A 23,543-nucleotide genomic window follows, 5' to 3' on the forward strand; every position below is an offset into this window, starting at 1 on the left:
CTAATAAAAACCTAGAATGACAAAACAAACCAAAATGTCATTTTCAAACGGCTTTACATTTAAAATGCATTAACTTTACCTCTGACTGTAAATACCAAACATGTCAGTATACATAAAAAAAATCTTTAAGTTACTGTTTTTTCGACCTTGCTCATTTGTGCAATGTAATTAGCCGATCACATGGCAGCAACTCAATACATTTATGTAGACAAGCATGGTTGTTTGAGCTAGTCTGAGCATTTCAGAAACTGTTGACCTACTGGGATTATCCCACACAACCGTCTCTAGAGTTTATAGAGAATCATCCAAAAACAGACAAAATATCTAGTGATCAATGCCTTGTTGATGTCAAAGGTCAAGTGAGAACGCCCAGAATATTTTAGGTCTGCAGAAGAGCATCTCTGAACATATGCTGACCTTGAAGCAGATGGAAAGGAAACAGGAAATGATCACAGAGAGTCACTTAAATTAGATGTTAGAAAAACATCACCTGGTCTGAGTTTCTTGATTTCTGCAGCAACATTTGGATGGTAGGTTCAGAATGAGGTATAAACTCCATGGAAGCATGAATCCAATCTGCCTTGTAAAACTGACTCAGGCTGCTGGTGTAATATTGTGGGGGATATGTTCTTGGAACACTTTGGACCCTTTAGTACCAACTTAGCATCATTTAAACACCACAGCCTACCTACTGTACTGTTGCCAGGTTCATTCATTTATGACCCATCTTCTGATAGCTGCTTCCAGCAGGATAATGAGTCAAAAAAAAAAAAAAAAAAAAAAGGCTGAAAAATGCTAAACGGTGTAGCTGACTAAGAGAAAAACAGGAAGAGTCATTTTTACATACATTCACAGTAAATGTCAATGTATGTAGAATGAAGCCAAATTAGTTTGTTCATTAAGAAAACGTGAGGGAAAGAATCACAGTAAGCCCGACTCTTAATTTCCATTGTTTAATGGTCACAGTTAAAGCACGTGATATAAAATAATATTTACACAGACAATACACACACACCCAACAGTTCCTACTACATAAGCATGCTCCCCCAAAGTAGCAAAACACTTAAAAAAAAAGCCACAATTAAAATTAAAAAGGGAGTAAAGTGCATGTATGACACACGTCTCTGTACAGACATTTCTGATAGGCTGCAGAGAAGCTTTACTTGCCAATCACAGGCACGCTCCTAAAAAGTTTACAAAAGACATAAAGATCCATTAAAATAAAATAAAAAAAGTGCACGCTCACTTGGTAAAGTTGTGCTACACAGTCTCACTCACACAGACACAAACCAGATCTAAAAAACAAACAAAAAACAGGGAGATCCTAAAATATCAACAGTCACAATATACAACCTTTACATCCCCAAAGAGAACATAGCCAAAAACTCACAAATATACACTCTGCCTTTAAACCCCAGCACCCTGACCTACTCTCTCTCACACAGTTAAACATAAACAAAACTCTAGTTTGTGTGGCATCTGGAGTGTGAGGAGAGACAGTTTACTGAGTGATGAAGTCAAACGTGTTTCTGATTGAGAAGTACATTCCAGGAACCCGGAGTCGGATGTTTGTGCAGGTCAGATTTGGTTGACTTACTGAGGTATTGTGTAGTTAAAACAAACTAAACAAAAAGCAGGCCTCTTCTCTTTTCATTATGCTCAAATAAACTGGTGAAAACCTGCATATGCAGCTTACACTGAGGGAAGAGTCAGAGCTTCACGACTGACTTTCACTGGAATTATTCTGTCGCGACGAAGAGTCTCCGTCCAACGACTTTTATGCTCAGGACCAAATCAGCCGGTTTGACAAGCAGGTGTTGGTGTGATTTATTTATTTATTCTTTCTTTCTTTCTTTCTTTCTTTCTTTCTTTCTGCCAACATAGTTACCAGATTATACAAGAGGGACCGTTTTCTCCAGCATAAATGGCACATTTTTCTGAAGAGACGTCAAAGCATGAGAAGAGGGGAAACAGAGGCTACATTCCAGCTAACATTACGTTTGACAGCCAAAAATATCAAGTCGACTAAAGGAGAAACCAGCAACGATGTGATGAGTATGTGCACGCTTGGGTATTATTAACATTTCAAACATGTGACCCATGTACATCTCTGGATGACATTTTCTTTTCTTTTTTTGTTTTATCTTCTCAAAGTGTTTTATTTCAGTCTCAGTTAACTGGGACTGTCGTAGCCTTGCCGCTTTTCCTGTGCTGAGACCAGATTCCCATATCACGGATTTTTACAGAAGAGGGAAAAAAGAAACTACTAAACACATCCCTTAAGGCAAGAGGCGTCGGCTTGTTTTGCTAAATAAATCCAAAATATGCACTTGACTTTCGTTTCTGACGGGCACGTTATCTCTCTCTCTTTCTCTCATGCACACGTACACAGATGCACACCTGCTGAGGGTTACATGGTGTGGTAAAGGGTGCTAACAGTTCTCTTCTTAAGCCGCCTCAGCGGGTGAGTCCTTCCGTATTGCTGCCTTGTTGTCAGAAGTGTTGGCCCAGGCGAGTGCAGAGATTCTTGGCCAAAGTTTAAAGGCTTTCCACTGTGAGGATTCGGATTTGATGGTGCAGAGACTGCTGAGGTTTCTCCAGCTTTAGGAAGCCTCTGAGTGGTTGTCTCAAGGATCTCTGGCTGCTGGACAGTGGAGGAAGGAGAGTTGTGAACCCGCTGCTTCTTGGATTCGTCGCTGGCTGAATGGAGTGGGTGTTGTGCCGAGGGTGAAGCTACAGTGGAACGGCTAAGTTCCCAGTCACTCAAGTCATTGGCGAGCAGCTCCAAGCAGCCCAGTTTAGCCAGGGAGGCTGAGCGCTTCATCATGGATGGAGGGGTCAGCCCTGCCTGACGAATCCTGGCTTCCACCTCTTGAACCCTCTTCTGGATACTGCCACCTCGCTTCTGCGCCTGACCCAAACACCTGGCCTTGCACTTTCCAGCCATGCTCACCTGCTGCAGGAAGGCACCCAGCTCACACAAAGTCTCCCACGTCTCCCTCTTGAAAATGTCACTGTGGGGTCCTTCTGTGGGACAATCCCAGTCTGTGCCCGACTCGAGCTCAGTGACGCCCTCCAGACACAGGAAGTTCACAGACGCAAAGGGAGAATGGGGAGAGTGGTGGAAAGGAGAAGAGGTAGAGAGCAATCTAGATTCAGCAGGCTGGAGTTTCTGTCCTTTTGTGCTTTTTTCGTTATCCCCAAGGGCCGCCATCGCAGCATGAGTGCCCTCACTTTCAGCTGGTCCAGACTTCCCATCCTCCTTTCCCTCATCCTTGTGCACCGTGTGAACTGCAGATGCCTGTGAGCAAATAGATGCATCGTGGGAAGTAGACAACGTTGCACAATGGATGCTGTGTGGACGCCGGTGAGAGTTGGAGGTACAGCCAGAGAGAGAAGGCGGTGAAGAAGAGAGAGGCGGGGTCTCATGCTCCTGTTTCATTCTTTGCTCCAGCTGCTGTGTAACACGTCGCACCGACCCTCGTGTCCAGTCACTGTAAAGACAGGCGGGGGCCTCCTCTTCCTCCTCTTTCAATTCTGTTTTTATATCCCCAGATTCCTTGTGTGCCAGAACAACACTATCTTCAATTTCCTGCTTCAACTTCCTCACATCCTGATCCTGGGGATCTTGAGGTTCAGTCTGGCTATCAGAGCCAAGAGGCGAAGTCTCTTTGGGCCTCAGCCCTGTGACCTGCACAGGCATTTTCTGGAAAAAAAAAATCGATATAATATAAAAGACCATTAATTTAAAAGCACAATGAAAGCATTGCTACAATCACAATGTATTTGTGACAGATGTGCCACCAGGTGGCGCAACATAGCTTAAGAACCAAAAACCATTCTGAATAAATCTGGTAAGATTGACAGGAACTGTTATGGGTTCAGTTCAGTCCCAAGTATCTTAAATATATATGTAAAAATATTTCATATTTTGTGAGTATCTCACACAAGAGCAGCCTGGAAACAGATCATAACATCCATACATGTGGCTACATTATACACAGCCAACCCGAGCCCACTGCCAGAGCACGGGTGGAGACTATATGCGGCCCAAATCGGGAAATGTTTAGAGTTGTCTGGGAAAGTTTGCTACAAGCATTGTTTACCTTTCTTTTCCCTTCATCCTTCCCCTCACTGGTGGAGACCTCCTGCAGTGGTGGCTGGTTTTCTTTGCCACAACTCTTCAGCTGGTGCGACTGCTGTGCTGCAGTACAGTGAGTTTTCCCATCTAGACTCATCCCCTTAAATTTTTCCCTGGCACTGAAAAAGTTGATGTGGTCTGCAGTGTGGCCGAACACCAGCACATTTTCATGTGGAATGGCACTAGGATAAGTGATAAAATCGTTAGTGGACAGATGTTGGGCTGCCAAACTGTCCAAAGATGAGCCATATGTCTGTTGGGCACAGTCTGGGTTTTTGACAAGCGCTGGGGCAGAGAGGCAGTCGGGTCCAGCCTGCTTTGTGCTTGGGGTTTGTGTTGCGGTAGGCTCAGGCACTGACACAAGCACTGTTTTTACAGAAGGAGAACAGGACAACACCTGTGGCTTTAGAACTCCATCGGCTAGATTTGGAGATGGAGCAGGAGAGTGGGGGAGGTGGTGAAGGGAGGGAGGTGGATGAGGCTGGCCCACCAAAACACTTTGTGCAACAGTCACCTTATCGGTCTTTGGAGGCTCAGGCACCACAGTGGCGGCCCTTGGTTGAGAGACAGGAGGTAACATGGGCCGATTCCCAGAGTCATATACGCCATTGGACAGCGGAGGAGAGAACAGAGACACAGAAGCAGCTGTGGAGTCAGAACAAGGACGGTCCTGCCGGCTGCTCCGATCTACAGCAGAACGAGATGCTCCAGCATGACCTGATGGAGCTGCCGCACCTTTAAAGGAAGAAGAGCTAAGCTGATTGGAATGGATGCCCGTATCTGGCTGACTAGTTGAGTGTGTTGCTTTGCTGCCAGTAGAACTTCCCAGTGATTCCAGCAGTTCTTTTACCGAGGGACCAGTTATGTTGCTGGCTTGGTTGTGGGGATCTGAGCGGCCCAGGCTGTGGGGCTGTGCGTAGGATTTGGAGAGTGGCTCGTGGTGTTCAGACAGATCGCTATCAGAGTGAGAACGCCACAGTTTGTTGTGCCTCTGCTTGCTGCGGAAGAAAGTGAAAATGAAGTAACATATCACTTCTCAGAATTCTTTGCATGAAATTGACAGAGGAATATTTTTGGGGTTTTGTTTTTTTGTTTTACATTGTTTTATAAGATTTTGATAATGCACTTCTTTCTGCCAGTATCAATATTTGCATTACCATGGATGTCTGTGTGTGTGTGTGTGTGTGTGTGTGTGTGTGTGTGTGTGTGTGTGTGTGTGTGTGTGTGTGTGTGTGTGTGTGTACCTGGCCATGAGTATTCCCTGATACTCCTCCAACTGTCTCATAAAAGAGGGGTTGGGTTTGGTAACAGTTCGACGCTCTTTGACGTAATCAAAGGCTTTTTTCAAATCCCAGCCGTACTCCTTCATGGCATACGCTATCACTGTGGCCGCAGACCGGCTAATCCCCATTTTACAGTGCACCAGGCACTTGGATCCAGATTTCCTAGGGTAGATATTAAGAATGATTGTCATTCTCGATAGATCTCATTCCTCGCAGGAAAAAAAAGAGAGGATGAAACATCTCAAACTCACTTGGCTCTAGATATAAACTTGTAGGTGTCATTCCAATAGGCTAGCAGGTCAGTGGCCTCCTCATCATACACACGGATGTTGTGGTACTCAAACACACCGGGAAAGAAGTTATCAATCTCCCTTGTTACATTCAGGATGTAATGAACTCTGAGTGACAGAAAGACATGAGCGAGAGGAAAGATGAGCCTTAGATGAGAGAGGGGTATGTAGGTATGTATTGATTTGTAAAACTGAGCTTGTTGGTATAACAGAATGAAGAACTTTTAATTTCATCCTAATAAAGCAAGTTTTAGTTTTTTTGTTCCGAACAGTCAGTTTTGTTGTATTGGGTTTTTTTTCCCCCCCTCCGTCCTTACCCACAGTTCTGTAACTCGTCCAGATTGGATGCATTCCACTCAGATCCCTGCAGGAAACAAAAAGGAATCCTCAGACTTGTTCAGCACCTTCCAATAAGCTTTTCAGAATGCTGAAGTCCAGTGAGAAGAAATGATTGACATACAGTGAGTTCTCCAAACCCAACAACAGCAAAGTACCTTAAAACTGTGCTGAATTTAAAATTACACAACACTATCTTGCACTTTGTGAGAATCAGATCCGGGATACAGGCGTGGGAGATCAGAAACATTTTATATTCTCTGCTGCTAAAAGCAACAGAGGTGTTTCAGAGGTTAACCTACCAAGAACACGTGGTCAAAGATCTCCGTAGGACTGTCCATCTGGCCCAGAATGACAATCATCTCATTGTCGATGAACTCCTTGAACTCTCGCAGATTGCATGTCATGTGCATTTCCAGCTCTGTTCGGATCTAAAGAACACATCCAGGACAGAAAGAGACACGTGCAGGCAAAATGTAAAGTCACACAATAATGACTAAAAAAATAAATAAATAAATAAATAAAATAGCATGGCATTTTCCGAACATTTTCTTTGACTGGGAGATGCTCGAAGCAGACTCACCTCTTTGCAGGTGACATTCTCAAGATCTTTCTGCATCATGATTTCCCGCAAACTGGCTTTGATCTGACGCTCAGTCAGCTCTCTTTCTGTAGGTCTGTAGAAACATTATGATGGTGGAAGAATATATGAAATAAGTTCATGTCTATCGGTTTTCCACATAGAGAACATATCTGACAAACATCACTTGGCTACTTACACGTCAGAGAAGAGAACTGGAGAGTCGGCACGGTGTGACTGCACGTCCTGCATGGCGTTCCACTCGTTGATGCGGGTCTGGTCGGAGGAGACCCTGCTCTGATAGTAGCTGACCCAGGTGAGGAACAAGCTGCCTGGAAAGTAGTTATGACTACGGGCCACCTCGCAGGCTTTATGGAGTGACTGGAGGGCTGACCTGTCAGGAAAAAAACAAAAAAAAAAAAAAACATGACGACTTCTAAATGAAATGGGAAAAAACAGAAACCAACGAACAATAGAAATATCCACAGCTGTACCAATTATCCAGTATGACTCACCACATGGCTTGCACAGAAACAGGCTTGAATACATGCACCCTGTTGTCAGTTGATACACTGAAACCCCTGTGAGCAGGAACAGAGGAAATATAGTGAGTTAAAAATCTTAGCGATCTCATGTTTAACGTGTCCTGTGCTGAAGAATTTGCTTACCCGTCTCCATCTAGATGTATTAAGGTGTCGCTCCACAGGGGCAAAACCAGCCCAACAGAACACGAGCTGAGTGGGGAAAACAGTTTTCCTGTTATATCTTTAACCAGAACACCAAAACCAGCAGGTACCTAAAATCTCGTGTGTCACTCTCACCCATCTACAGGGCTAAAATCCATTCCTAGCACCACGCTCTCCTCCGTGTCCTGCCGACCATTGGTTGAGACCACCACCATGTAGCGGGTGATCTGAGCATGTGCGCTCTCCAAACGAACCGCCTAGAGAAGGAAAAAACAAAACAAAACGCAGTTTGTGTCTTGACAGTTAAATAAAATCAGTGAGACTTATTTGTATTTTTATGGGTACCCACCAGTTTGATGTTGTCCTCTGGTCTGAGGAGAGTAAACATCGTCTGTAGGTGCTGCTGGATATCTCCTGGCAAAATGAAAGTAACGCATACATGACGCAAGATGGCAAAAGTTAAACAGTCAGTGGCTGCTGAGGGGGAATTTTCACCTCACCTGCATGTTTGCTGCGCAGCTGGGAGAAACGGGAGGCAGACGAAGAAGTGGAGCCATTTCCTCGAGGCAAGAACAGAGCAGCTCCCTTAACGGTCAGGAAACTTTCACTGATGCTGCACAAAGACAGAAAAGATTGAACGGTGAGCAATATCCACCCACACATCTATCACAAAACTCATCCTTGGAAGACTTTACAGCTTTTACTGACTTTTTGTTAAGTTTCTCCAAGGTCCACTGACAGAAAGCGCAAAGAGCAGAACTTTTGACACTTTATTATTTTCAGACATTTTCAATAAAAATTCTAATTTGTAGCTTCTCAAATGTGTGGATTTTGAGCCCGTCTCCATCATTTGAAAAGTACATTATCCTGGAATGCTGCACAGAATGAAGCAACAGAAATCATTTTGGCTGATGAAAATTTATGACAAGCATTTTTTCATAAATTTATGTGAATTAATGAGTTATGTTGGTCTGAACTGTTACAGTGGTGACATACAGACATAAACACACTTGTTTCATTATGCTGATTTTTATTCCCCCAAATGTAAAAGAGGAAGAAAGAAAAACAAAAAGCAGAATATAAAGTACAGGTGACTTTGTAGTATTAAAGTTGAATGCATTTCAATGGTAGTTATTCAGTTCAATGCTTTCTTAGAAAACACTCATATTTTCCAAAACAACACAATAATGGGACAATTTCTGATTAAGATGGCAGTCCCAGCTAAGCTTCTTCGTGGTCTGAACAACAGACTTACGTAATGGACTTAAGATATCTGACGCCCGTCTATTATTCTGCTATTATTATAAGCAGTATTATTGTCATTATTATTATTACTACTACTACACACAGGCTTTGTCCCTCACAATGTGAGCTAGAAAGACAAAGTCTCATTGTCTTCTGTGATGATGAGTAAAAGCAAAATCACCAGTAACACCAGCGATCGCTGACTAATTTGTCACTCCATCTGGAGCAAGTTTAAATATAGGCTTGAGCTAAGGAAAGACCGTCAAAGACAGGAAGTCATGTTGTTGTTGTCTGCTGTGATGATGCGGGAGGAAAGGAAACAAAGGCAAAGAAGGATAAACCTGCAATGGACAGCAGTCATTACTGAAGTGACAATTATGGCAAACTAAGCAAACTTTCATGCAAGTTTCCAAGTTAGAAAAAGTGGATGTTAAGAGTCTCTGACACCCACGCTGACTTGCACACACCCAATTTTCTTCATGACATGACGTACAGAACACTGGACAAATATCTGCGCGAGCATAGTGCATCCTAGTTAACCTTTTATATTGAAAAAAGCCATTGATCAACAAAAATCAAGAAGTGAATGCATTGGAATCACTGAAAACGCTGACAAATAAGTCCTTCTGTAGATGCACTGTGCTGCAGGCAGACCAAGAATATGTCAGAGGCAATACAATGCCAGAGAGGACAGAGGCTGACAGCTGGGCTTGCACACAGACTCACACAAGCAAACACTAGACAGATGTCTAACTCAAGTGCTAATGAAGTGTTTGTGCAAATTATATCTTGACATGCTTCTTCCAAGCCATAAATTTCCAATTAAATGCAAGTGTCGTTCCGTGGCTTTCACAATGAAGACAAAATAATCACATCCCCTGATTCTGCTGAAGGTACATCGTGTGCCTTGCTCTGCTGTGCCCCCCCTCAGGATGCATTTAAGGAACAGCTAAAGGTGGGTGGAGAGAAATGCATCCTAGCAGATGAGTAAAAGCATCTGGCAGATATCTCAAAAAGGAAGCAAAGGGAAGGAAACCTGTTCCTGCAGCCACTCGTTCAGCTGCTGTGCTGCTATATCCTTCTTATGAAGTCATTAAGAGAAAAAACACATGTTCATACAAGTGCACACTAAGTCTATGCTGAAGTTTGGAGTAGACCATTACCATGGCACTGCAGGCAATATAATAATTCATGTAGTGTTATCGTTACTATAAGCAAGAAAAGCTCCGGACTGTGAGCACGGCAACTTACAGCTGATAAATTTCCACCTGAGAGATCACAGAGTTCTCGGTAAAATACGGTCTGATCTTCACCCCGCAGCAGGCGCAGAAGCAGCCGGCCGACGAGCTCCGCGGGGCGGTCACAACGCCGGGAGGCATCGCTGCTCTCGGAGTGCGGGCAGGGCGCGCGGAGACGACAGTGCGAAGGCTCTAAGACCACACGGTGCTTCGTTTTTATTCAATTTTTTTTTTTTATCGCAGATTTAGAAAATTAGCTCTAAACCGACAGATTTCATAGAGCGGAACAATCTAATATTATAAAGCGACAAAGCACTAACATATTTAAGAGCGCCTGTGACAGAGCAGGTGCCTCAGAACATCTGATCCATGGTCTGCTGTTTGAAGTGTCTGCAGCAGGCTGCGGTAAATCCTGCCGCTGAGGGGGAGGAGACACACATGGTCCAATCCGTGACAACAGCAGTCTGAGGAAGACTACGAGGAATTATTGGAGACATGGTGAAAGTGTGCAAGAAAGACAGCCACAAGTACCCGGATAAAAGTGTTTAACTGTCAGAATGGCAGTCGGTGGCATTCCTATATGCTTTACAACAGCCTCGAGACGTCACTGAAATTCCTCACGCTGTTCCTGGGTCACCATGTTTTTCCACGTAACACGCAGAAGGAAGTGGCTGCTTTAAAATGATGCCTCATGCACATTTTAAAAACGCCAAATGTAAGAATAACAAATAATGACAATTTCCAGCTGTGTCAACATAACGAATAAGAGAGCTAGACGCTACATAAAAACTCTCCATAATTAAGACATTTTTTCTTTTTAAAATGTGGATGTGCCTATGTGTCTGGCTGACAGCCTGATTGAAAAACTAACCAAGCAATCCCAGAAAGCATGACTTTAGAGAGGCACCCCCCCCCCCCCCCCCCACACACACACACACACACACACACACACACTTTGAGCTGCTTATCAGCACCTTAACAACACCACAGTATTTTGTCATTTTCTCCACAATAACATCTGAGAGGAAATGTTTTTCTGTTCATAGGCGAGTACAATCTTTAACAGTAATGAATTTTTGCTTCTTCTTAAGGTAACAAACCCATAAAAAATGCAAATAAGAAAGGGTAGAAAGCTTTTAAGCAAGGTTGATAGGTTCAATTGTTATATTAGACAGGGGTATTTCAAAATCAGTACACCCCTAGTTCTTAGGACCATAACCTGACACTGAATGTGTATCCAGCAACAGCATGACAACAACAACAACAGAAAAAAAGAGATTGAGAAACCTGGAAGGAGATTTCAGGCTGCCTGTGAACTAAGTAGAAACTTGACCTTAGACTTGGTTGTGCTGCTTGTTGATCCCTTGTGGTTTCAATTACAAACTAAGGGTAACTATTTGGCCACCAGCTGACTGCCAGTTTATATCCCGGGATAAACAACTGCAGTGTGGTGTTTTTCCTCTTAGGTCGACCTGTGTCTCTGACCCAAGAGGCAACCGATGAACTGGGCTGATGAGCTCAATGAAGCTACAGATTTTGACCTCGTCTGAGAGATCCTTACAAAGAGAAAAGCGTTTATTTATTAGACTGCAGAGTCACATGTGGTTAAATGTATCACAGCATGAACAATAAATGGTGTAACAGTACAGTCAAGCTTTAAGTAGATAAAGAATAAGCAGTGATATATAAAGCAGGAGAAGGGATGGGAAGTGGGATCCTTTTACAAATTGAATGAATTATTTTGTAACTTGTTTAAATTCAATTTATATTGTAAAGCAATGATGTGACATCTGACTGCGTATCTAATCTTACCCATTTTCTATCACTCCTGGCAGTTGCAAACTGATAATGTTGTGAAATTTTTGCAGACCTGAGTCACATGTGAGCGTTTTTTTCCCTGCTCAGTGGTCAGACTCAGAGATAATGAAGCAGGTGTGGTTTTCCTGAACATATCAATAAGGGAACTGATAAAGATCAGAGCTATAAGCAGAACAGATAATGATACAGGTATCTAAAAACTTACCAGTTTCTAAGCAGAGGCAGACACATGTTACAAACAATCACAGGGAGGCCTTCCTCATCAACTAATAACAGCTTAACCTGACAGCCACTTTTCCACTCTCCCTCTCATCTCCCTGTTGGCCTCTCACATCGACCCCTTCAAAATCCCTACCACCTCCCTCCTTACTTTAACCGGTGTTATTGATTAGGGAAAGATCTGTGGCATCTTCTTGTAAGGGCGCTGGAGGGATAGCTAAGAATAATCACGGGGTTGTTCATTCCCACCTTTGGGATTTACAGACTCTCAGCAACCCACATGTTTATGTGTGAGATGTTGAACCCATCTCTCAAGTTCCACCTGGCTATTCTCCCCCTTTGACTGCTGAAATTCAAACCATCCAATAGCAAGTGGCGAATGCCAGGATGTAGTTTTTACATGTAGACACCAGACACTCTGCTGCTCTCATGTTTCCAAACATGCAAACACAGACAGTCACCTTAGTGATCGCAGCTTCACCTTGTGTATACATTCACACACCCAGACTTTACAGTATTTCTTTGAATCACACATAACCTGTTAAACATCTGCGATGAGCATCACACACCGACAAGAAGTCTAATAAATCAGCCTGTTAGCATGACTACAGTATATCTGAATTACACAAGAATGAATACAAATCTGTAGAGGCACACAAATGTATAAATGTAGCACAAATGGAAATGAGTCCCATTCAGACATATAATCCTTTGTTCCACTTTTCCCCTCCTCTGACTACAGAACTATGAGATTATAAGAGATCAGAAATACTCTCCGATTGTAGTCATAATAAATAACCTCTCTTTCTCCTAATTTCCCCTCTGCATGGTCCGCCAGTGATGTTGCTGCTTTTTGCTGATGTCACCAACTTGCTGATGTCACTGGCTTTAATCAGCAGCACTGCAGTGGGGCTTGCTTACGCAGGCAGGCGCGCTGCCTCACTGAAGCCTTATTCCAGTTTGAATGAATCTCACTACCTGTGTCAGAGATGAGCTCTGCTGCAGCTGCTGACTTGTACGGCGCAGCGGGCACAGACGTCAGCAGCGGGGAGGGGGGAAAACGAACAGACTGCCTCTGAGACTTTGGGAACGTGAATTCAGTGGACAGGCTCAGCTTTAGTGAATGGCTGCTGGAATTGTGAATATGCAACATGCAGCTTGAACTTAAAGAAACAGTGAAATGAAAAATGCACACAGCATCAGTTTATTTTTTCCTTTTGCTATACCCTACATGTGTGTTAATTTCTTTACTTTTGAAAATAATTCTCGTCTTTTACCTTCAACTAAAACACAGAAATATGACTTTAATAAGACTCGGCTAGCACTCATTAATAGTTACACTGATTTTTATACAATTAAATGATCTGACAGTGTGGGTGAAGGAGACATGGACAGCTGGGGAAAAAAGTCTCTCTACAGATACTTAAAAGGTGTATTTAATAATCTAGCTCACTTTTATTTCAGATGCTGAAAATAGTCTTATTTCTGCAAAGATTTTAAAGCAAAACAACAAAGAAAAAAAAGAAAATGAACTCAAAGAACTCTTTCTTTATTACAGTATTCTTTGCCCAAACTAACAATCCTACTGGGAACAGGCTCACTTATTCCTACACATCATGCCCTTTCTCATGACCTCTCTAGGATATATCAGAGACTGTGTATTTATGCAGCAGATTGAGGGCTTTCCGTTGGTCTGATGTATGAAATCAGCGACTGTGGAACTCATTAGTTTAAAATTGAATTTGTGAACAAGATTTGACAATTTAACTGAAGAAGATACAAAGTGGCAGTCATATCATTGCGTCAGTGAAAAAGACTGTTGCATACTAATGCCCTCACTCAAAGTCTCACGTAGGAGATACATTCCAAGTAAATCAAAGACAAAATGTTTGGTTTTTTATATATTAAAACAATCCTGACACAAGCCACAAATTTTCTGCACTTTTTTGTGATACAGTTTATATGCAAGTTTCTCCATCTACCTTAAAACTTCTTGAGTCTGTATCACAGTGCATTGTGATTTACCACAGGTCATTTTTTTGCCTAACATTGTCTATTATATAAAAAGTTGGATTGTGCACCTTAGCTAATAGGAGAGAGCAGCATGTGTTTATTTAAAAAACTTTATTGCAAAGACTGTGGGCTTACCTCCACTCTGATTACATTTAAACATAGTGCTAACACTGACAGGTCACAGGAGTTTTAAAACATTAGATGCACCTCCTATTCAAACTGAACTTGGGAAAAAAGTGAAATTTAATACTTTGCTGCCTTCAAATGAAACATCTACAAAAACAAAACTAAAAAGATCCACTCTCTAATTATCTGCAACACCCCTTGCACATGCATTTCTTAATTTATGAAGATGTATTCTTGTGTTTCTTCATTTTTGGATATGATATGATTTTTTTTGTACACAAGGAATGAATAATGATAATCCTGTAACTGATAATATCATGTCATGATTATATCCATTCATTCTATTCATTCGCTTCCGCTTATCCTTTCCAGAGTCGCGGCTGGTGCTGGAGCCTATCCCAGCTGTCATAGGGCGAGAGGCGGGGTACACCCTGGACAGGTCGCCAGTCTGTCGCAGGGCTAACACATAGAGACACAGACAACCATTCGCACTCGCATTCACTCACAGATTCACACCTATGGGCAATTTAGATTGCCCTATCCCCACTAACTGCATGTTTTTGGACTGTGGGAGGAAGCCGGAATACCCGGAGAGAACCCAAGCAAACACGGGGAGAACATGCAAACTCCACACAGAAAGACTGATGGTGGAATTGAACTCAGGACCTTCTTGCTGTGCAGCAACAGTGCTGATCACCGTGCCACCCTGCTGATTATATCCAATAAACAAGTATTACAAAATCTGCATTGGTATCAGCTCTAAAAAGAAGTTCAAGACTTTCAGTTTTAGTGACCTACAACCCAGAGCAAATGATCTGCCTAGGAATACAAATAAAGCTTAACCAAATTTTAACATCTAATAACAGCTCACAGGTCAAACAACTACTATATCAAATATATCATCTTGGCCCAGAACATCCCCGCTTATAATGCACCCAAACCTGTAATCGAGCTGTGAACTGGGTATTAAAAACACTACAGGCGTTCCCCTCTGGGGGACAATATCACAAAGCTTCACAATGATAATAAAAAAGAGCTTTGAGGTTACTTTGAAGTCAAGACAAAGTAAGGCTATTCATTCAGCTTCACCTTTTTTTTTTTAAATATGCTGCACTGGAAAATATGTGTAGGCATGGTAATGTAAAACAACATGCATCACAGGATCCCTGATTTCCATTAAAATATCACACTTATCCAGTTGTGTAAAGAATAAAAGAGAGAAAAATAATAACATTCATTTTAGGAGCTAACTCGGAGTGATATTCGATCATGTACCTGTCTCTGCGCACACAAACATGCACACAGCAAGCACAGATTTCAGTCGCAGCTGCACAAACACAGACAAATCTCAGCTGGATGATGAAGAGCTCCGATGACCAAACAGACACAGAGACTTTGGGAGTGGTTACCAATCTGCCCGTGGATCAACAGTGCAGTTCCCCTGACCCACATAGCAAGTTACTCACAGAGATACTGCTGCCCTCTAATGGGCTGTCTGCAAGCCACTGCCAGCCACCCTGGGGCCACTGTCAGTGCGCCCCAGGGTGGCTGTGGCTACAATGTAGCTTGCCATCACCAGTGTGTGAATGTGTGTGTGAATGGGTGGATGACTGGATGTGTAAAGCGCTTTGGGGTCCTTAGGGACTAGTAAAGCGCTATATAAATACAGGCCATTTACCATTTACCATATTATCTCATTCAGTGCGTGATTTCAAGATTATTAAAGGGCCAAACATAACAGAGGAGACCTAAAAGTGTTCAGTGGCAGAACAAATAAACACAACGGGCAGTGGAAGGAAGTAGCCAATTATCAGGGGACGAAAACCAGTTGCAAGTGTGGCTGAATGAAACTGGATTAACCAGAATTCCAACTCTTATGTAATAAGGGACAGCAGTGGATGTGATGCGATGATGACACAGTACAGGAGCCCTTTTTCAAGTCACAGCAGTATAGAAAGGCAGTCCTGCAGCGTCAGACACATTTTATGATTATTTATTATCTGGGTATTTGGGAAAAGCCTTTTTTTCCTCCCACTTTGTGCGGATCAGGTCAGATCAGGTGAGAGGTCATGGGTAACAACCTAACATGCCCCGTGTTATGAACTGGCTTTTTTTGAGACTGAGAACATACATATCCAGTGGATTTCTGGTCCAGTGAACCAAATGCTTTCAAGTTTAACACACAGAGCTCAATGTGTGTCGGTATCTTACCTCCTCGGCTGAGAGCGGCGGTCATCCTCCCCGCTACCTGACTCCTGGGGAGATAAAATAAGAAAAATACAACTGAGAACAAGAGAAATGCAACAGCACAACATTACAAAGTCAACATATAAGAGTGCAGTCAGAGCCAATATCAGCAGTGTCAACTCTTCTTCTTTTCTAAATAAGGAAATAATATTTTATACACCGAATTGCCAAAAAGCATCCAATCCACAATTTTGCACAAAAACGTAATTTTGGCATTGTTATATTAGATTCCCAACTTCTAAAAGAAAAGTGCCATTTAAAAAAAAAAAAAAAGAAAAAAAAAAAAAGAAATCACAGGAAAGCCCATCTTTAAATAGAGAAAACGTCACCATAAACAAATTTAGTAAAAACTCAAATGAGCTCTCAATTCATGCAAACAAATGGTAAACGAGAACAGAAAGGAAATCCCACTGTCCTATTTTGGGTAACAAAGACTAACTTGCATATTTCCATGTTCACACACACATTAAAGGCACAAGCATCCAGCTTAACATTCAACACTGCGTGACCTGACAGACACGAGACACAGAGACAGAGACAGAGAGAGAGAGAGAGCGCTTTAACTCAATTTACACACTCTCCAGGAAAATGACCTCAGTCTGTTTTTAAGGTGTGGCTGGACAGGGAATAACACAATCTCTCTGTCTCTCTCGGCTCACATACACGAACATGAAGACATGAAGAGACAAAAAGAAACATTTAAATCCGAAAGTTGTGGAAAACAAAAATGTGCCAAACGTGGATGCTAAGGCTCAGTGGCTGATAAAATACCTGGCCCTTATCTTGTAATGCTTGTACTTATCTTGTTTACACCCTGTGTGAGCTTAACTAGCCTTTAATGACATTAACATCACACAAAAGTAGATTAAAGGTATATATATTTTAATAATAATAAACACATACAGGGCTACTTCAGGGGGTCTAGCCTGATTGGAGATCACAAAAAAAATTTATACAGCCAGTAGATAATTTATGCAGTATCAGTGTGAGAAGGAAGTATAGAACTGTAAAGTTTGGTTCAAGTTATCATATACTGCCAGGTCTTGTGACACTGCTGTGGATCCAGTTAAGTGCAATAACTGCAAAAGGTGGTTCCCAGCTCCTTTAAGCCACAGTGTCCAAAGCAGATTTCCATTGTGGGCTTTCAGAATAAAGATATTTAAAACAGATCCTGTGCAATTAAAAGCAACTCATGTAAACAACCTGATGCTGGAGTAATGGTGTCACAGAAAGTTTCTGCTCCATACGATTCTTTCTTGGTACAGTTTCATTAAGAAACTATTGGTTGGATTGCTAGATGGTGTGCTAGACAACAAAGCGACATAATTAGAACCTCGCTAACTCTTAGTGCTGAACATTTGAGTAATTGGCCTTTTGGAAACGATACTATTAAAATATCTACTGCTGCAAAGATTACAATCATACTGATTTTATTGAGAAACTTTAAAAATTCAAAGCACCTAGTTGTACATGTTATTGAAAACTGAGAACAGGTTAGGGCAGGGGTGCCAAAAATAAGGCCCAGGAGCCAAAACTGGCCCAGCAAAGACTCTAAAGTGGTCCACTGGACGGCTTTGGAAAAAGTGAAGGAGGGCAAAATCTTTGAACTTTAAAGTGTACTTTTAGTTTTTCCAGCTTTCTCCTCTACGGCTATTCATCCTACACCAAAGTAATTAATTAACAGATAAACAACTAAACAAAAAAATGTTCCTGTATGCAAAATGGTTTTTTATAAGTCAGCACCTGAACTACATTTATTTTCTAAAATTTAATCTCAAAGAGACCTGGGATGTATAAACACTGATAAAACCTGTTGAAACTCAGGTACTAAATGTGTAGTTAAACTTCTTTACATTGACAAAAAGGGGAATTTAATTCTATGGTTGTATGTCGCCTTTGATGTAAAATGAGCTTGACATAACGGAGTATGCAGCAGGAGGGGAAAAATGCATTGATGCATTTGTAATATCAACTTTAGTACAGCAGATTAGACAAAGTTTCTGTTACTGTTCTTTGTCCTACAGTACGATATAACATCTAGTGTTTGTTTAGATTGGAAAACACACAGACTTTGCATATTTTGCATATGTATGAAAATGATTGATTTTTTTTCCAAAGCTTATGGAAATGTCAAGCCTGAACATGCGGTCTGGGCAGGGATCTGCATGTCCAGAGATCAGTCTGTGCTTACGTGTTACAGCCAAGATTATCACAATGCAAAAGTGCTTCTACCGTAAAATGAACATGTGTGTATGTGTGTGCTCTGCCTGTAAACGCAGCGAGCAGATACATTCACTCCACATAGGGTGCAAGCTAATATAAAGGGAGGAAGAGTGCTAGTAGACATGTCGCACACAGACAGACACGTCACATCCCCCCCCTCCACGCACACACACTCACGGGGAGGGAAAAAAAAAAGCACAGGAAGCCGTAAGTGTCTGTACAATTTGCTACCAAAATATGTATGTGGCTTACAACTTGATAGCACATTTCCACTACAAAAAGCTTCATACACTTCACAACCCCTGTCCTATTTACCTTCCTAAAAATCACACGTGCTTACTTTTACAGCACACACTCATTCCTCAATTCACCATCACTTCTTGAAAGACAGACACTTTAGCAGACAAGACTCCTTGCTACTTGTTGCTCAGTGATAAGACATAAAAGCTCCTTCAACTACATTTCATCGTGGATGACAAATTACCTAAGAAATATGTGTACATAGCACGAAGGTTATCATTATGCCTACTCACAGAACCTGTTTGCTCTGAGCTATAAGGTAAAGGGTCCCTCTAAAGAAATTCCATGACTGACAAAGTTTGTGGAAAAATAGCTTGATTGTAGTTGAGATTTGGGGCAAAAAATACACAGTTCATCTAATCTTCTCCTGGGTCCAAGTAGCAAGTTAACAAGGGAAATTGCTTTCCCCTACTGTGCTCCGTCTTGGAGTAAGCACACACTCTGAATCTACGTTAAAGGCTGTACAGTAAGCCAAGGAATTCACCTTAATGTGTAATTTAATCCGTAAACACTATATGACAATGCAACATACACTGGGAAGTTAATATAGGTCAACTTTTTCACATAATGTCAATAAAACACACACACAGAAGTGTGAAACAGATAACATTTTAATGGTAAACAGAGTGTGCTTGTATATTACTTCCTCCCTCTGCTTCCTCCCTCTGTTTCTGCCTGTCTGATGGGGTTCCCTGTTTCTGTAGAAACCAGACAAGCAAAGGGAGTAGCAACAGGAAAACCACCTGCTCCTCTGCTTTGCATTGGGTACACTCCTGCCTTCAGTAAACGCACACACACACAAGCAGACAGACAGACAGGAAGAGAGAGGCAGACACATAGAAGGCATTCAGACAGAGAGACAGTCTGGGTACGTGACAGACCCGCAGAGAAAAAGAAAAGACGCGTCCACAGCCTCGTTTACATACAAGGCAGGACACTGCACCAGTGTTGTAAGAATAAATACCTGCACTCACGCGTGTCACTTGACAAATACCAACGCGACTACTTCAATGTATGCAGGTAAAAACCATTACATAATAACAGACATGACTTGTTGTCACACCATCGCTGAAAGTTTCTCTATTCTGGATACTGTAAAAGCAACTAACTGCCAGTTGAGCGTTTACAGTACCGGAAATGTACATACAATGAGCATATAAGCAGCGGTGTGCATTAAAACAAAAGGTGCTGTCATTTTCTTTCAAGTTAACCCTTTTATTGTATATAAGAAGAAATAAGAAGATATTTTCAGGTTAACTTAGCAGCTAGTAGCGACTAATACTGTAACTGAAAATGATGGGTAGCTATATGTCACGCATGCGCAGCAGCACAAAGGCAAGGCAGTTGGGTGACAGTGAGCAGCCGACAAAAAAGACAGCCAAAAATGTAGCCTCAAGTAGCCCTCCGTATCGAGGAGATGTTAGTTTGGTGGAGGCGGTAGAAGGAGTAGAGGAGGCTTCAGGGAAAAGCGGTTCTTACCGAAACGCAGGGGCTGGAGCTGGTGCTGGGGGTCGGTGAACGCTGCACGGTAACCAGCGCCATTCAGCGACCGGGAAGCGGACACCTGAGAAGAAGCGACGGCGGAGACACGAGCATAATTGTGTTGTGAGGGCGAAAGCCCAGTTGAACCTGACTTTTTGATCTTCTCTCCTTTAACCCCCCTCCCTCTCTTTCCCTGTGATCGTACACTGTTTGACTACTCCCCGGCTGTTTCCTCTGTAAGCGCCACCTGCGCATGCGCAACTACCCTTAGCTTGTCAATCCCGATTAACCGTGTGTGTGCTGGAGATAAACAAAGCACTTATGAGGAGTGTCTACAGAGAAGCAATACTACTTCTTAAGAGGTCATTTATTTGAATAGAAGTGTAAATGCACCATTATGTAAACCGCATACAACAATTGCATTACAAGGTTTAAGCCTAGAATCGAATCGAATCGAATAGAATAGAATAGAATAGAATAGAATAGAACAGAAAGCCTACATTGTTATTGCAATTCAATTACAAAGAGATTGGGAGTGCCACCCCAGCTTGATGAAACAAGGTTGAAGCTAAAGGAAAGCAAACTACAAGACTGTATAATAAGTATGTATATAAATAACATAAAATTAATAGAATATTTTAAGGGTTTTATTGTGTGACAGTGTGTGCGAGTGTGTACTGTGATTGTTCACTTTGCATGTTGGTTGAGAGTGGTACTGGCCTTAGGGTACAAACTGTTTCCACAACTGTTAGTCTGAGATTTAGTGACCTGTAGCGTCTGCCTGAGGGCAGAAAGTCAAACCAGTGGTGGCAGGGTGAAAGGAGGCTTTTACAATGTTTTGGGCAGTGGAAACTAAGCAGTCAGCATACTATACTGTGTGGCTTTTCCTTGAAACTACTCACACAGACTACTACTTTAGGACTGTTGTAGTTAAACTAATGAAGCTTGAGGACAAATATATCCTAATACTCTGTAGGCATGCTGCTTTAATTTTAAATAGATTGTATCTTTAATATTTTAAATATAGCAGCAAAAGACATTAATATTGATAGATGTATAATGATCTCAAAGTGCTTCTTAATGCGGTTTATTGATTTAAGAGAGTTTATTTGCATAAAATACTTTTATACATATGCTGCTGTCAGTTTAATTAATTTACAATGATCTGAGACCAAAGACTTTACCAAATCCACTTTCGTAAATTGCTCTCAAATCTGAAAAGCAAGACTAAATTGGAAAAACCTTTGTAGAAAATGGCTAAAGAGAATTAGTCTAAACCTGTTGTACTCATGCTTAAGGCTGGGGAAAAGAAAAAAATGGGGCACCTTCCTGTAGTCTACCAGCCAGCAGTCATATGATATTTTGTAAGCATACGCAAGTAGCTTCCTGTCCAAACCTGTACAGCTACACTGTTATCTTTGTTGCCTGAGGGCACAGATCAAGGATAACAGGAACCTGTCAAAAACCACAGACGTAAATATATTAAATGTGTGTCATCATCAGCAAGTGTAACACAGCCCAGAGACCAGCACGTGGAGGTATGCACAGATTCATCATGCCAGGACTACTACTGCCATTACCTGTTGTGAAATCTGGTTTCACTCTCTCCATTCGTCTGCACAGACTTAATTGTTAAAAATCAAAAACTAAGGCATTAAACAATAATTCACTGTATTTCCTTAAAGGCACTGGTAGTTCCTTTTCTCCCTATTTTCTCTGTTGCACAAAAAGCGAAAATGTTTCTTTTAGTCACCAATATCCACATATCTTAGCCCTACTACGTGAATGTTACTTAAAGCACTTCTTCTGGCCTTATGTAAACCTACCTGTCCATTTAACCAGCACTGCATAGTTCATTTGATCGCCATATAGTCCGTTCATCTATCAGGCAGGTTTGGTCGTGAATCGCAAGGATTAGCAGTAAGGCCACAGGGGAGATGAGATGCAGATTACGGAAGAGATAATGGTGTTTGGATTTAGAGTCACTCAGATGAGGCGGCTGGGACTGAAAGCTACAGCTTTAATCACAGGTGAGCCGTGCGCTCTTTGATCTTATTTAATGGAATGAATTAACGTACAGGTTTAGAAGAGAGCATTTGACAAAACAAATCAAATTAAAATAAATGAAAGGTGTTTGAGATTTATCAGCACTTGATTTCTCAACAGTTAAAAACTCATCTATTTAAGGAGCACTTTGAGCAATGTGAGGCGTCCCTATGGGCCTCCCATTGTTTTTAATAATAAATGACTACTTTCATGCTATTGCACTTTGTTGATGTTCGGTCACAAATTTCAGTACACTTTGGTTTTTGGTCATTGTGGTGATTTATTGTAGAATTTGTTTCCACTTTGGAGGTAAGGAACCTTTAATGAATCAACTCTAGGGAGGTGAAGGAGCTGTACCAATACAGAAAATATTAAAGCCCAGTTCTGCTACAGTAAATTAGGTTTTTAAAAATATATATTTTTCTGCTGCCTAAACTATTAACTAAGCACATGATCAGTTGTGGCCATCTTCCTGATGTACTCATGGATGTTTGTTGTTTCATCCTGGATATGACACTCACTAGTCCTCGGCCTCCTTCTGTCCGCTTTGCAAGCAGCCTCAGGGTGCTGGATTTGGGGTGAAATCATGTATGGTAAGGGGCTTACTAGTTTGTAAATATTTTCACAAATTACAATTAAGATATTGTAATAATTATATTTAAATCTTACAATTGTAATGCATTGTAATGACTGACTTTTTGTAGAAAAGTCAGCCATTCATGTTTTAGTGATGGTCATGGCAAATGAAAATTTAGCAGTGGTAGATAAAACATAAATGCTATACTCAAATACCAATATCATGTACTTTACTATTACAGTGCCACATCTCCGAGGCACATATTACATTTGCTACTAAGCTTTAATTAGCCTACAAGTTACTTTTCAGATCACAATTTGTAGTGCCATTTGAAATCATTGAAAAAACAAGCATTTCAAACTTCCTTATGATGAATTTTAGTAATAAACTAGGCCTTGAGGGTCAGCTGTTCTCGGAAATTCTCAGACTTTATCGGTTGCTAAGTTGAAAACATTTTTGAGCTTGTCACTTTGTGGTTCTCACATGGTAGCTATACTTACACATGTGACAGTACCAAACCAGCAGAAGTAGCGATAATAAACTCAGCTTCAGTAAAATGCTGGGTACATACTAATGCAGCATATTATATGCAGTATAGAATACAAGTAGATACTTACACTTACAAACTCCATTTTGCTGCACATGCACTTTATGTATATAACGGCAGCAGCAGAATTAGTAGGCTAACTTGTT

At 41.6% G+C, this 23,543-nt stretch overlaps 1 protein-coding gene across 2 annotated transcripts; it reads right to left on the bottom strand.

Moving 5' to 3' along the window:
* Nucleotides 1–1,825: 1,825 nt before the first annotated feature.
* On the bottom strand, nucleotides 1,826–20,495 carry ssh2b (slingshot protein phosphatase 2b). 2 transcript variants are annotated; one of them, XM_085420824.1, is made up of 15 exons: nucleotides 20,225–20,495; nucleotides 16,187–16,230; nucleotides 7,817–7,929; nucleotides 7,666–7,730; nucleotides 7,452–7,573; nucleotides 7,299–7,364; nucleotides 7,146–7,211; nucleotides 6,830–7,024; nucleotides 6,634–6,727; nucleotides 6,353–6,481; nucleotides 6,032–6,078; nucleotides 5,676–5,822; nucleotides 5,386–5,586; nucleotides 4,107–5,139; nucleotides 1,826–3,706 (listed from the first exon to the last, which is right to left on the bottom strand). In XM_085420824.1, the coding sequence occupies exons 1-15, from the start codon at nucleotides 20,285–20,287 to the stop codon at nucleotides 2,411–2,413; spliced, it is 3,681 nt and encodes a 1,226-aa protein (XP_085276950.1). In that variant the 5' UTR covers nucleotides 20,288–20,495; the 3' UTR covers nucleotides 1,826–2,410. The 2 variants fall into 2 exon arrangements, with proteins under 2 accessions (XP_085276950.1, XP_085276951.1); XM_085420825.1 differs by lacking the exons at nucleotides 16,187–16,230; nucleotides 20,225–20,495 and adding an exon at nucleotides 9,813–10,128.
* Between the last annotated feature and the right edge of the window lie 3,048 nt (nucleotides 20,496–23,543).

The sequence above is a fragment of the Rhamphochromis longiceps genome, linkage group LG10, assembly GCF_057381845.1.
Source record: "Rhamphochromis longiceps isolate RC_006_pf linkage group LG10, R_longiceps_female_GT1.1, whole genome shotgun sequence".
Classification (NCBI taxonomy): Eukaryota; Metazoa; Chordata; class Actinopteri; order Cichliformes; family Cichlidae; genus Rhamphochromis; species Rhamphochromis longiceps.

What these genes read in the sequence shown, in the direction of transcription:
- ssh2b (XM_085420825.1), bottom strand. Translation starts at nt 9,940, where the DNA reads ATGCCTCCCGGCGTTGTGACCGCCCCGCGGAGCTCGTCGGCCGGCTGC. An exon ending in CCAGTTCTCTTCTCTGACGT is followed by an intron (nt 6,728 to 6,829) that starts GTAAGTAGCCAA and finishes ATGTTTCTACAG; the next exon opens with ACCTACAGAAAGAGAGCTGA. An exon ending in AGGATGAAGGGAAAAGAAAG is followed by an intron (nt 3,707 to 4,106) that starts GTAAACAATGCT and finishes TTTTTTTTCCAG; the next exon opens with AAAATGCCTGTGCAGGTCAC.